The sequence below is a fragment of the Ambystoma mexicanum genome, chromosome 12, assembly GCF_040938575.1.
Source record: "Ambystoma mexicanum isolate Mex_15411 chromosome 12, UKY_AmexF1_1, whole genome shotgun sequence".
NCBI classification, from domain to species: Eukaryota; Metazoa; Chordata; class Amphibia; order Caudata; family Ambystomatidae; genus Ambystoma; species Ambystoma mexicanum.
This window is the reverse complement of record NC_090936.1, coordinates 671,650,582-671,663,173: the sequence shown is the minus strand read 5'-3', so window position 1 is coordinate 671,663,173 and position 12,592 is coordinate 671,650,582. Positions and strand designations below refer to the sequence as shown.

Genomic DNA, 12,592 nt, shown 5'->3' with positions numbered 1-12,592 from the left:
ACTACCTTGCCTAACGTGTTCACAATCCCATTGGGAAGTATTGCTGGTGTGTTTAGGAGCCTAACCCTGTATAACTTGACCTTTCCCTCCCTCTGAAGAAATTGTTAGAGTGCCATTTTGCCCAGTTTTCACTCTTGCTCAAACTTGTCTACAATTTAATTAGGGTGTTGTGTATACTTTTATTGACTGTTTTAACTTGCTTTAATGATAGTGATTTGTGTGTAGAGTTAAGAGTGTGTCAAATAAATATATATTCTTTTTAATGCAAAGCTTTGATCAGTGTTTCCTTGTTCCATAGTATTGTAGTCCTATTGTGTAAACCCTGAATACTGCTCATCTATGTGGTACAGACTGATACCAAAGGGGATTTATTGCATATGCCTGTAGTCCTAATCTTCTGTAGTGCTCACTAAGGGAACTGCAGAGGATTCTGCCTAACACATGGGCGAACAATTGTACCCTCCAAAAAAGCTTGAAGGCTGCACAAGTGACACAGACGAAAGAGTAATGTGAATCTGGCATTGTGTGCAAAAGATACCAGAAGCCCTCCTGGGTGAGCGACCAAGTTGGGAAGGAGTGGCAGCAGCTGTGGTGTCAATCTTCACTCCTAGATCAAAGATGCGAGCGCAGAAACCAGCACAGCAGGTGAGTTCAAGCCGTTAAAGGCCGATCTGTGTTGAAGATAAGTTACAAGCAACAACAGTGTATCGCGAGAATGAAGGTTGTGAGTATAGTGAGAAGACGCAAGTGAACATAAAATGTGATTAACCCGCCAAAGTATTACTGATCTGTGAATCAAACAAGTGAGACATGGAGATATAACAGAGTGGTCCGGCATAGCGAAAGGGCCAATCGAAAGTCTATTTAAATGTGCCTATTGATGCAAGGGGAAAATTGAAAAGCAAAGAAACCGATGAATGACAAATGTATCTGACATCAGTGGGACATGAATACAAAAAGTGAATAGTAATTGAAGTGGTCATGCTGAGGTATTCGTAAAATCACGTACACATTCGAAAGTCTTCGATGAGAAAAGTGAACTGTGAGTAATTGTGATTTTGAAGGTCCGACGGAGACCTGAAGCAAACAATGAGAAATTGGGATTTTGAAGGTCCGAGCCCGACCGAGGGAGACCTGTAGCGAACTGTGAGAAAGTGTGATCGGAATGTCCGAGCCCGACTGAGGGAGATCTAGGTGAACCATAAAGCCTGAAGTTTTGTGAACTATGAATCCTGGAGGAAAGTAACTTTTGTTTTGTTGAATGAACCTGAAGCATCCTGTGAATAAGAAACCTTGTGCGAACAAAAGACTTTGTGCGATCAAGAGACTTTTTTTTCCATGAAAGGCACTGGTCCGTGTCCTGAGCTGCATTCTGGTGTCTAAAGCCAGAGTGTGTTCTAAGACCCTAGTGTGCCACCTTATCCCTTGCTAAAAACATGGGGAAGCAAGTTTTGATCAGTTACTTTAACATATTTTTTTTAACACTGATTTGTCATTTACATATTCATTTTTTCCTATACATGTTTATTGTAATAGAGTTAAGGGCAGGCAATAGTTTTTTTAGTATAGGCCATTTTTGTTTTGACTGACAACTGACTAGAACTGTGTTTTTTTACTTTGATGGTTGAGAGTGCTCCCATCATTAGCTATAGGGCAGGCTAGGAGTTTTTCAACCCTCCCTTTCAAGTTAAAATAAAGGTTTTTGAACTTGCTAAACTTGTCTGTGTCTACTTGTAATACCACGCCCCCTTACAATAGTCACATTGGATAGTGCGTCCTTCTACTCTAGAATCCCACAAGAAGAAACGTTGAGTGTAATTGAGAGGGTCCTTAGACATAAAATACCCCCAATAGGCATACCTGTCACATTGAGCCGTGAAACACTTGTGTATAGGTGCATTATAAATGCCATATCATATCATATATAATTTATTATGCAACTGGCCGAAATTGTTCTTACTAAGAATCTTCATCCTAGAAATCGAATACTGCAAACCGATAGCAGGAACTGCTATGGGGGCAATTTTCGCCTCCAGTTTAGCAAACCAATATGTTGCAGTACCTATAATGAGAGAATATGATGGGCGTTTACATAGATAATGTTCTAATGATTTTCAATGGCACAGAACAGCTTATATATAGCTGAATGATCAGAATGTATTCCTCTAGTTCACTCATGAATAGAGAAAAGAGGTGACTTTCTTGGATTTCAAAATCGAGAGAAGAGGAGCTTTGTTAGCAACTACTTTACACCATAAGAAAACAGATAGAAATTAACTTTTGGAATTTCAATTTCCACCCGAGAAGCCTCAAAGCGAACTTGCCATTTGGACAGTTTCTGAGGTATTGGAGAAACTGCATGAATAGTAAATAATACGACAGAGAGGCACAACTGTCACAGAAACTAGAGGAGAGAAGTTACCCTAAAAGAATTATACGACATGCCCAAAAATGAGCAAAGAACATCCTGAGGGAGGGTGACCCTCATACAGAACAGGCGCGAATCGCAAATGAATTAACAAATTACAGCAGTTTTAAACCAATCACCACTGATTAACAAAATCAAACATGAAATATAAACACTCTGGCCAATTTTGAATGCAGGCACCACACACCTAGCAGTCACTAATTTTGCCATAAACGCCGGAATCTTAGAAACACTTTTGTAAATACCTACCAAGAAAAAAGAAATAAATACTCAGATTATGCTATGGACTACAAATAAACCAATGTGGCATACACCCTGTGGCTATTGGTCACTTTGCACCTTCACAAATCGGACCACCTCCCTTGACATCAGGCGGAGAACACCATGGGATCAAAGGAACCTTATGAATTGTAATTCAACACAGGTCGTGTATTTAATCACATACCTGTGTATGTAGGGATGACTACTTGAGCGATTTAAAAATAAGGATGTGCGAACTTTGCTTGTATATTAGAACTAAAAGACTCAGAGCACTATGTAGTGGATCATTTTCTTGCAGCAAAATGTAATGAGAATGACCTGACATGGACAGTCTTTGAGAAAATCCAAACCCCACAAAGAGGCGGTGATGTAGAAGCTATGCTACTAAAAAGACAACTATGGATATTCTGTTTAATCACGCACAAAGAGGGCTTAAACAAAGAAATGTGTTGGCAAACATTAGCCACCCTAGGATAAATCCTATAGAGTATGGCAGGATAAAAGGTTGATGTAATGCATTATGAAGCGTGAGTAAGTATGAGTGGCCACTGTCGCAAACAAAATCTGTTAAAAGAAGCCAGGGAGAAAAAATACGGTAAAACATAATGAAGTTGGAATAGAAAGAAATACCTGCTAAATTTAATTCAATAAACACATTAAAAAAATAGAAAGTGTGATAGGAACATTTTAACTTTTTTTTTTAAAGAAAATGTCACTCTAGAGACCACATCATAGCAAAGACATAGACATTATACTCTGCTCAAAAAAGGCGGGCGGCAAAACGCTAGACACTCATGACGTTGCATAACACATGATCGGAAGCACATCTAGTAGAAAAGGGATGCAAATCCAAAACAAACGATATATGCAAATAATCAGGGAGACACTGATATATCGTGGTCACCGTACAAGGTGAAAAAAAGCCCTGGTAAGAACTTGTACACTGCAGATGTAATCGGCAGATGTTTAATAAATATGAATGGCTTCTCTCTGATAAATAGCAGCACCAATTCACGAAAATAGGTGTTTTGAAACACAAGATAGTATATATGGGGCAATGAATATCTTGAGAAAATAAAAAGTACAGAAGTCATAAGTGAGGAAATCTAGAGATGGGAACACATTGAAACCATGGATTTTGATACACACGGACTGTAAAAACCACCTCAAAGACAGATGGGTGTACAGATAATTGTGCACCCATAGGGATAACATGACTTTAGAGACCATGAGGTGTTATAACATCTACACGCTTGAAGTGCAACACTGGCTATGGATATTGTCCCTATAGGAATCAGTAATTGAGAATCCCAAAAGACATGCAACACTGAATGACTCAAAAGCATGGGACTAGTGAGAAACCTGATACATGAGAGCCAAATGGGCTAGGTAAAGATTGATGAGAGGTATGGTGTGAAACATTGTATATTAAGGAGAAGTGCCCTTGTGGGATTCTCATTGCAGGGTTTGACTGGCCGTGTGAAGGTACAGGCTCCCTGGATGAAAACCACTGGAATTGTGATGGTGGGTAAAGACTGTAATCTTAAATAAAACCTTCATAGCTGAGAACCGCAAAGGGGACAGAGAGTGATATATATATTATTTATGTCTCCCACTACAGTTCAAATGTGAAGAGCGGAAATACCTTCTGGCCTAAATAGAAGAAAACTGAACACCCTTCTGTTTTTTTAGAAACTCAGAGTAATTTTAGGTTGTTTTGTCCTGAAGAAAGGGGGTAGATTGATGCATAATCAGCTGTAGCCAGTAAACCACAATAGTTCAGGTGGATTTCCTGAACTCCCAGGACATTCGAACAAGAAGTGAATGCTAGGGATACGAACATAAATAATAGATTTGACCTAATGCAGAGGATTCTGCATTTTCTATCAGACATCCATAAGAGGGAAAGAATAAAACTAAAGAAATACTACCCCATTGTTGGGTTTATAGAAAATTGTGGACGTATAGACAAACTGTTGAGGCTTTTAAAGAAGAACAAGACTTGCAGATAGTGAAACTCATGTATAGAACGAAATAAGTACAATTAAAGTAGTGAGTCAGATTAGGGCAAGTCTCTTATCTATCCCTTACCTTAATAGGTAAAAAATCGGCGCCACCAAGGACAAGAGATTCACCATAGGAAGGGATAGTTAGAGTTTCTGTTAATGATATTTAGCGAGCTGTAGGCCGCTTTTGTATAAAAGTAACTAATGGAATCTTGAAAAACGTCAATCTTTTTTGTGTGATAGTTCATGCAATGGTCATGGATACGGTGATTAGTGGCAGCAAGCAGCCGACAGAAGGAAATTCAAAGTAGCATACAACTCTCTTAAGGCTTCGGCTGCAGAGGAATGGTAGGAGACCTAAATAATTTAAATGCCCTCATGAAAAACCTTTTGAAATCTGGCAACTGGTCGCTGCGCTCAGCCTTTGCACAGTCGAGTGTGATTCAGAATGTGCACCGCGGGGAGATGGGCCTGTGCTGCACTTAAAGCAGGAAGGGGAACACTGATCAGGAACGAAGAGGATGGTCAAACAAGATGAGGCGAGAAGAGCAAGAAAGCAAGAGATTGTGGAATTATCAATGTAAAGAGCAGTGGGTGAAGAAGAAGGGAAGAGAAGTGGGGGAAGACCTTGGGGAGGTGGTGGTGAAAAGCAAATTTGAGAGAGGAAAAGAGCGAAGGAGGCAGTCAATAAACATGAGGAGCAGAAAGTGATGGGTAAAGGGGCGCACCAGTGATGAGGGACAAAAAGAGATTAGAGAAGTTTGAACAAATAGAAACGCCCACGTGAGAAGAAAAGAAACCAAGAGGAGAAGTGAAGTGTCCATTGAGGTGTAAAGAGAAGATCAGAAAGAAAAAAGTTGAACATGGAAGACACAAAGAAGGGTGGCTAAAGAGGTTCAGTGGAAACGGCACCTGACAACCTTGTGCTTCTATCTAATGTTGCACTATCGTCGTCCAGTCTCCTGGGGCTTGCATGTGACCCTCCCTGGATCAGTGAACTCTGGCATCTGCCTTTGGTGTGGCAGAGGTTGAAAAAATCCCTGGCTTCTTGGACACTTAGCAAACTTGGCATTCTGTCGACAGCATGAACAAATCAACCAAACAAAAATTCTGGGGACCCCTTAAAATTAATTTACTGTTTGTGACTTGAATTTGACTTTTTACTTGCTTTGAAAATCTCCCATTTAATTACTCAGTCCATTTAAGCCCTGGGCATGTTATGTTTTTAAAAGAAACCATCTTGAACCTGACCTGGTAAGTCCAAAGGTTGTGTGTTGATTCCACTGTCCTTGACGGAGCCCATAACCTCTGTTATCTTTTGACAGTCAGCATTTTTTCCAGTGAGAACTTCCGCTTCCTGGCATTTGTTCACAAAATCATTCTGCAGGTGTTGCCAAGCTTTGGATGTGCTTCAGTCTGGTCTAGTATTGCAATTTTTAGCAGGGCCTACATACAATTTGGTAATAAGGACATTTTTATATTGTGTGGAACAGCAAAAAACAGTCTGCTTGATTTGTACATGGGAAATGGTTCAAATGCTGCATGCGATGTCCATTACCAAAGCCTTCTGCTGGAGTGGAAATTGTTTGTTTGGACTATCAGAAGAGCCTGCCCATACGTTTTTATAGAAAGGTGGTATAGTGTACGCTTGTGATGTCCTCCATGATGCCAGACCTAAAATTGGTAGTAGTTTCCATACTGGTTTTTCGTTTTTCATTGGTTCCAAGAAATAATACAGTGTTGTTCTCTAACAGGTGGATAGTGGGAATTCAATGAATTTAAATCCAAACACGCATATGGTGCTCCAACATAATGGCGCTTCTTGAGGACTGATAAGTGGAGGGAGGGTTCTAAAATAGAGACAAGAAGGGAAAATAGCGAAAGTGAATAGTTGGTTGATTCTATAAAATGGCACGGAGGCCAGAAGCCGTGCCTCCAATACAATTATTGGTAGGTGCTTAGAGCAGAGAAAACCAGGGCAGGTGTAGTCATTTGGGTAAAGTCTAAAATTAAATAGAAGAATGAGCCTGGAGGGGGCAGGACGAATACATTTCCTTTTTCCTCCATTGCCAGTGCTTCAGAGAATCTACAGCAAAGGGTAAAGCAGCAGGAAAGTGAGTCCAAATCGCCCCAGTTTAAGTAAAAGTAGCCCAAGTTGTGTGTGTGTGTGTGTGTGTGTGTGTGTGTGTGTGTGTGTGTGTGTGTGTGTGTGTGTGTGTGAAAGAGAGAGAGACAGGGAGAGACAGGGAGAGAGAGATGCACAGGGGAGTACAGGTTATTGAATGAAAGGTACAGTACTGAAATAAAGCAGTGTTTCAGCAGTGCCATTCGTTTTGCTCAATCATATTCAAACAGACAGTCGGCTAAATAGCTGATACAAGCGATGTGTGTTGGACTGGATGGTAAACGAGTACTACAAGATGGACAGTGCGGTAAAATGCTCATTGAAGATAAGAATGTGGAGAATCTGCGCTGCTGCCAGGGATAACGAGGAAAAACAGCCTTTTTTTTTAAATATAACTACAGGGAAATGTGTCCCTATTGATAAGTATGTATGTAGGAACAAATGGCTCCAAAGTTTTTAAGGGGCTTGCATGGGAGGACTGGGAAGGAGGACCAGGGAGACATTGCCCCCCTGCCATTTGGCTGACTGTGCTGTTGCTCCCTGGCCCAGAGCTGCAAAATGCAAAAGAAATCATAAAAGACATCCTTCAAATTCCGGCCTGCCTTGAAGGAACCAAGTTCTAAAAGGCCTGCTCGGCTTCTTTGTAAATGGAATGAGTCTGTCATCTTAATTTCAGAAATTTTGCAGGTGTGCCTCCACAATAAGGAGGAGAAGATCCTAGACCGCAGGCACATGTTCATGCCACCAGCTGCACTGTACACATTTTAAGCACAGATTCTGTGACCATAGATGGTAATGTTGGCACCATTGCGGCCCATATACCTTTGATTTGTTAAAATCCTCAGCAACTTGTCATGACTCCTGCTTTACAAGGAAGTAAGGGTCCATATCTTATTAATTTGTCATTAGTTTGATTCCGTAAGTCTGCTTCTCCTCTTTTCTGGTGAATGTCTTGACCACTTGTGAGATCATTACAGAAACAGTTTAATAGCACTGTGAATAACACCCATGGATATTAATATTGTGATTATAAAAATGGTTGTTTAATTGTTTGTGGTACTCACTTTTGGGCACAGTTGAAAAACATGATGCACAGAAAGATGGAACATTCATGTATTACCTATTTGTAGAATACAAGCCAAGCAGGCCATTTAGAGTTCGGCAGATTATTTTTTTTTTTATTTTTTTTTTTAAAGATTTATTTATTATTTTCAGTTACAACAATGGGAACCCCTGGCCGTTCCCCAACTCCCCCTAACTCCCACCCCCCTCCCACCCCGGAAGGTTCTCGTTAGTTCTTCGTTTCTGTGCATGTCTATGTTCTCAATATGTCCGATATTCTTATATTATGGGGGCACCATTGCTCCATGTAATCTGATTGGAGATATTCGAGTATCTCTCCCCATTCCTTTGCAAAGGTCTCTTTTGTTCCTTGTATTGTGTGTGTTAACTTTTCCATGGTCAGTTGTGTCCATACTTTCTGGAGCCAAGTGAACAATTGTGGGGGTTCTTGTTTTTTCCAGTTTTGGGCAATTGTCGCCCAAGCAGGTATGAGTAGACCCATGAAGCCTCTCCATTGTGATTTCCTGAATTTCTTAGCTGCCTGATCATTTATTACTGCTGGAAAAATGTACCAACTCCGCCAGTGCACTTTCTAAAAATCCACCTAACTTAGAGTTTACCACGAGTGGGTGGCATTTCTGGAATATGTCTGGAAACATCTCAGAAATATTCTCTCTGCCGGTGTCAACATGAAAATGTGTTTTAAAAAAACAAAAAAAAACTTTCTGCCATTTTTACTATCACTGTGAAGATGAAAATGATGATCGACAGTAGTGGTCGATACCACTACTGTACATTTATTAAACGCAAAAGTGACAATTGTGGCACTTTTAGGCATTTCATGAGAAAAGTGGTGATCTTTTTAGAGACAGATGGTGTAGGAAAGACAATATACTACACACCTCAATGGGAATACCACATGCTCAATATTTCCTTGACCCACTTTACACGTGTTACAAACTTCTTGCACAAATACTGTGTCAGTTGATTGGCCCAATTCACCACTCAGACCAGTCCCTTAGAAAAATAAAGCATTTAATGTAGACTATACAAAATTAAAAACAGTATAAATATCGGTCTCTCACACAAACATTCTTTTACTTAATGATAACCAAACTGCAAACATAAAATATATCCACTGAACTGTGTGGGGGTTAGTATGTGATACGAATTACGCACTGCCAGTGTACACATCACTGGATCTAAATGATTGATGAGCATTGTATTCACATGTGGTCTGACACTGGTCATTCAAGCTTGTACCTAGACACAACTGCTTTAATGTTTTCACAAGTTACCTTTACAAATAAATGTACAGTTGTCCCACTGTGTTAACATCTGAACATAACTTAATAATGAAATGCTCATATTTTGACCTACACATTTGCCAGGTCTGACGGAATCACCTACTACCATGTCTCAAAAAACCTATCTTGTCGACACCCTCAAAAGGCTCTTGGCTCCTTCCCACTTCTCTCTATCTGTTCACTGCCGAATTTCTAGATGTAGCCCTTAGAAGGCTCTTGGATTTCTCTTTTTCTGTGGGTCTGGTCTCTGCCAATTCCCAAGATACAACCCCCAGTAGGCTCTCTTTCTCTCCCTCTCTTTCTCTATTTCTCTTTTCCGTTCTTTCCCTCTTCTATCTCTGCCAATGGCTACGATATAGCATTCTCCCCACTGGGTGGTCTTAGGTCGCCTGGTCTTACATTTCTTCAATGCTTGTCTGTACTTGTGATTCCCTTCTCTGACTGAGGAAACAGCTTTGTACTGCTTATGCCAAGTATCTATTCTATTATTGGTTGAGCTGCTTGGTGATTCTCTGCAGTGATCCGATTGTTAGTGAGTTTTTTTAGTTTAGGACCCATGGGAAGGGCTGGAGGTTTTTTGTTTCTTACCATTTGTGTTTATTACCTGAGCAGCCTGTTTGCCTCATTCACTGGCATGCTGCTTTCCTGGCTGGTAAAGGGATATAAGAGTGGGGAATTTCACATTTATGTGGCGTGCTTGCTTCCATTTTCATGGGGAACTTTGAGGTTGTGTTTCCAGTATGAATTTAGATCCATGTAATGGACCATTTAAGTGTTTTTTTAAGGGCCATCCAAATTGCTTAATGGGGTTAGGAATGGGAGTAATATTAGTGTGTGGCAGAAGTTCTGTTGTGCGTTTCCTACCCCTCTGAATAGGGGTAGGCATACCTTGCATCTCGTCTCTGGTAAGCAGGGTCATTGGGCAATTTAAATGAATGGCGCAGGTCCCTGCTAGATATTGAAGCAGTCAAGTTTCTTTTAACCTGCAGTCAGACTAGATACTGCAGTCTTTGTACTGTATGTAGCATTGGGAGCAAGACTCCAGAGGGACACGGCTAGGAGGGTGGGGCTATAGGAAATGCCCTACACTACCCCCATTTACCTCCTCTGAGTTGCACATTGTGTAGCGGACTGCCATCACTGATTCCCCACTAAGCCGCAAAAGGGGTTGATGCATATCACTTTTTCCCAGTACGTGACTGTTGCAGGCAGAGAGCACTGCGTTGTGAACTGCAGGCTGCAGAAGAGTCGAAGGCCAGGAAGTTAAATGTCTCGGCTGGTGCCAGTCCCAGAGGGAAGTGTTACATCCTCCTGCCTGATGTCATGTTCCTGCTACTCTTTCTGTTGGCTTGTTGCAGACTTTGTATCATCCACCTGACTGCCACATCGTACTGGTACTTGAAGGTGGCTGGAGGCTCTGTGGCCAGTAGCCACTGCACCATCTCCCTCTCTTTCTGGGGTGTAATAGGCTGTGAGGAGTATGGCAGCTGCATACGCCATTGTATTTCCTCTGGCAACACAGAGCTTTAGGGAAACTACTCTGCGGATTCATGTCGTATTGCACAATTTGTGCTCCTATCCAAGGTTACTGGAGTTTGAAACCGCTTGATTGTCCCAATTGCTGCCGAACAATTTCCCAGTATGACTCTTTGCCGATTATACAGTCCTGGGCTATTCTTTTGGCAAGATCTCATCTGCCATTTCACCTTGCTTGAAGAGTTTTCATGCCAAATGTTGGTTGGCTCCTAGAAATGTGAGATGCCTGTTGTCCTGTACCCTCTTGTCACATTTTCAAACTGATCATCCAATGTGTACTCTTCAATTTTAAAGGTGTAAAAGACAGAGGAAATTGTCAAGTGCAAGGATCAGCAACAGACCTTTCAGCCATATAACCAATGTTAGTAATAAAAAACATACATGACCTAATTTTCCATGATAATTCCTGCCCTTACTGTACTAAAATAATTTCTCAACTCTAGTTTGATGGAGAACCCTTCTACCTGCCACCCCTGGTATGTTTTTTAATGCATGCATGTGTTGGTTTCAGCTGTATGAGAACTTTTTCTGGATAGTCCTTCTGTAAACATCTTCTCTTGCCAATGCAAGGGCAACAAATGCTTTGAAAACATTTAACCTAGTATATAAACACTATTTTATGTTATCAAGAGGAACATGATTTCTCACTATTTGTTAACTGTTTTTAAAAAATTAAATAGGAAGTGAAGGATCGATTCCCATAAAGAAACATCCACATTCCATTTCTGCTTTTGACTTGCACGGAGATTCGTTGAGATTGGAGATGAGCCCTTTCCGTCGAAGACATTCTTCTTCTTTGGTAAGAGCTCTATTTATCTGATTAAGACACCTTTTTACTTTACATGTTATGTGATTTGTAAAATGGGGCATGTTTCCCTACTTGGCAAGACCGGGTGATATTTGCTATTTCAAAGAGTTGTATCTTTTGTATTTCTAGATGTATGCATAGCGAGACTGAAAATAGGACCCCATAGTTAATCAAAGGTAGTTAAACCACTTCAGAAAACATAGAATGTCAAATGGAATATCTCAATTATTGGTCCTGGGATGCAACATTTCCCCAAATGTAATTCTTTCTTATCCTACCCCACATCAGTAATCAATATCAAGATCCAATTTCTTGCCAAATATCACGTGACCAAGCACTATGTGATGATGTTGCTGTTTAAAGCTGTCATTCAAGTTTATCGTGATATAAATTTGAAAATGCAAACTAAGCCCGATTCCAACTTTTTTGGAAACTGTTTCACCCATTGTTTAAAAAACTCATTGCTCGCCTTTGGGTCTGTACAGGACAATATTTAAATCTTTGGTTGTCTATCTCTGGTTGTGAAATATTTAAAATTACTGATCAGTGACTCTCTGATCCATTGGACCTTAAAGCAGCCATAGTCACCCCAAATATGCTGTAATTTAGCAGCTACATGTGGTGGAAGTTGGTTTGCGCCCTGTTGGGGTGATGGCGTCTATAGAGGTCACAATCTTTGATACATTTGTGATTTATATAGCACCATGCAAGGAAAGTCAGTTTTTCCAGTGTAAGCCACCGGGCTTTTCTTGGGAACGAATTGAAGGCTGTGTTGATATTAATAAAACAGAAAAAAAATTAGCCTTTTTTGGAACAACAAAGTTTACAATGAACAAAAATAACCTAAACGTTTGTCCTATTGTACCCACCCACTCCTGGAAAGCTGCTTGTAATTTTGAGATTATATTATTTGATGTTATCCAATTCTCTACACAGGATGGAAATTGGGCAGTGATTTGCAGGATCATCTCTTCCACCTTTTTTTTTATAGAGGGATGTTCTCCACATTTTTCAAAGAGGAATGATTTTTATTAGCGGCAACTATGGCGTTTAATAATT

General features: G+C 40.5%; 1 protein-coding gene across 1 annotated transcript in view; it reads left to right on the top strand.

Annotated features, from left to right (window-relative positions):
- LRRK2 (leucine rich repeat kinase 2) overlaps positions 1 to 12,592 on the top strand; it is a 2,398,611-nt gene that overhangs the window by 848,678 nt on the left and 1,537,341 nt on the right. The window contains exon 21 of the mRNA XM_069629211.1: positions 11,406 to 11,524. Coding sequence (XP_069485312.1) covers positions 11,406 to 11,524 — 119 coding nt within the window. The remainder of the gene's footprint in view (positions 1 to 11,405; positions 11,525 to 12,592) is intronic.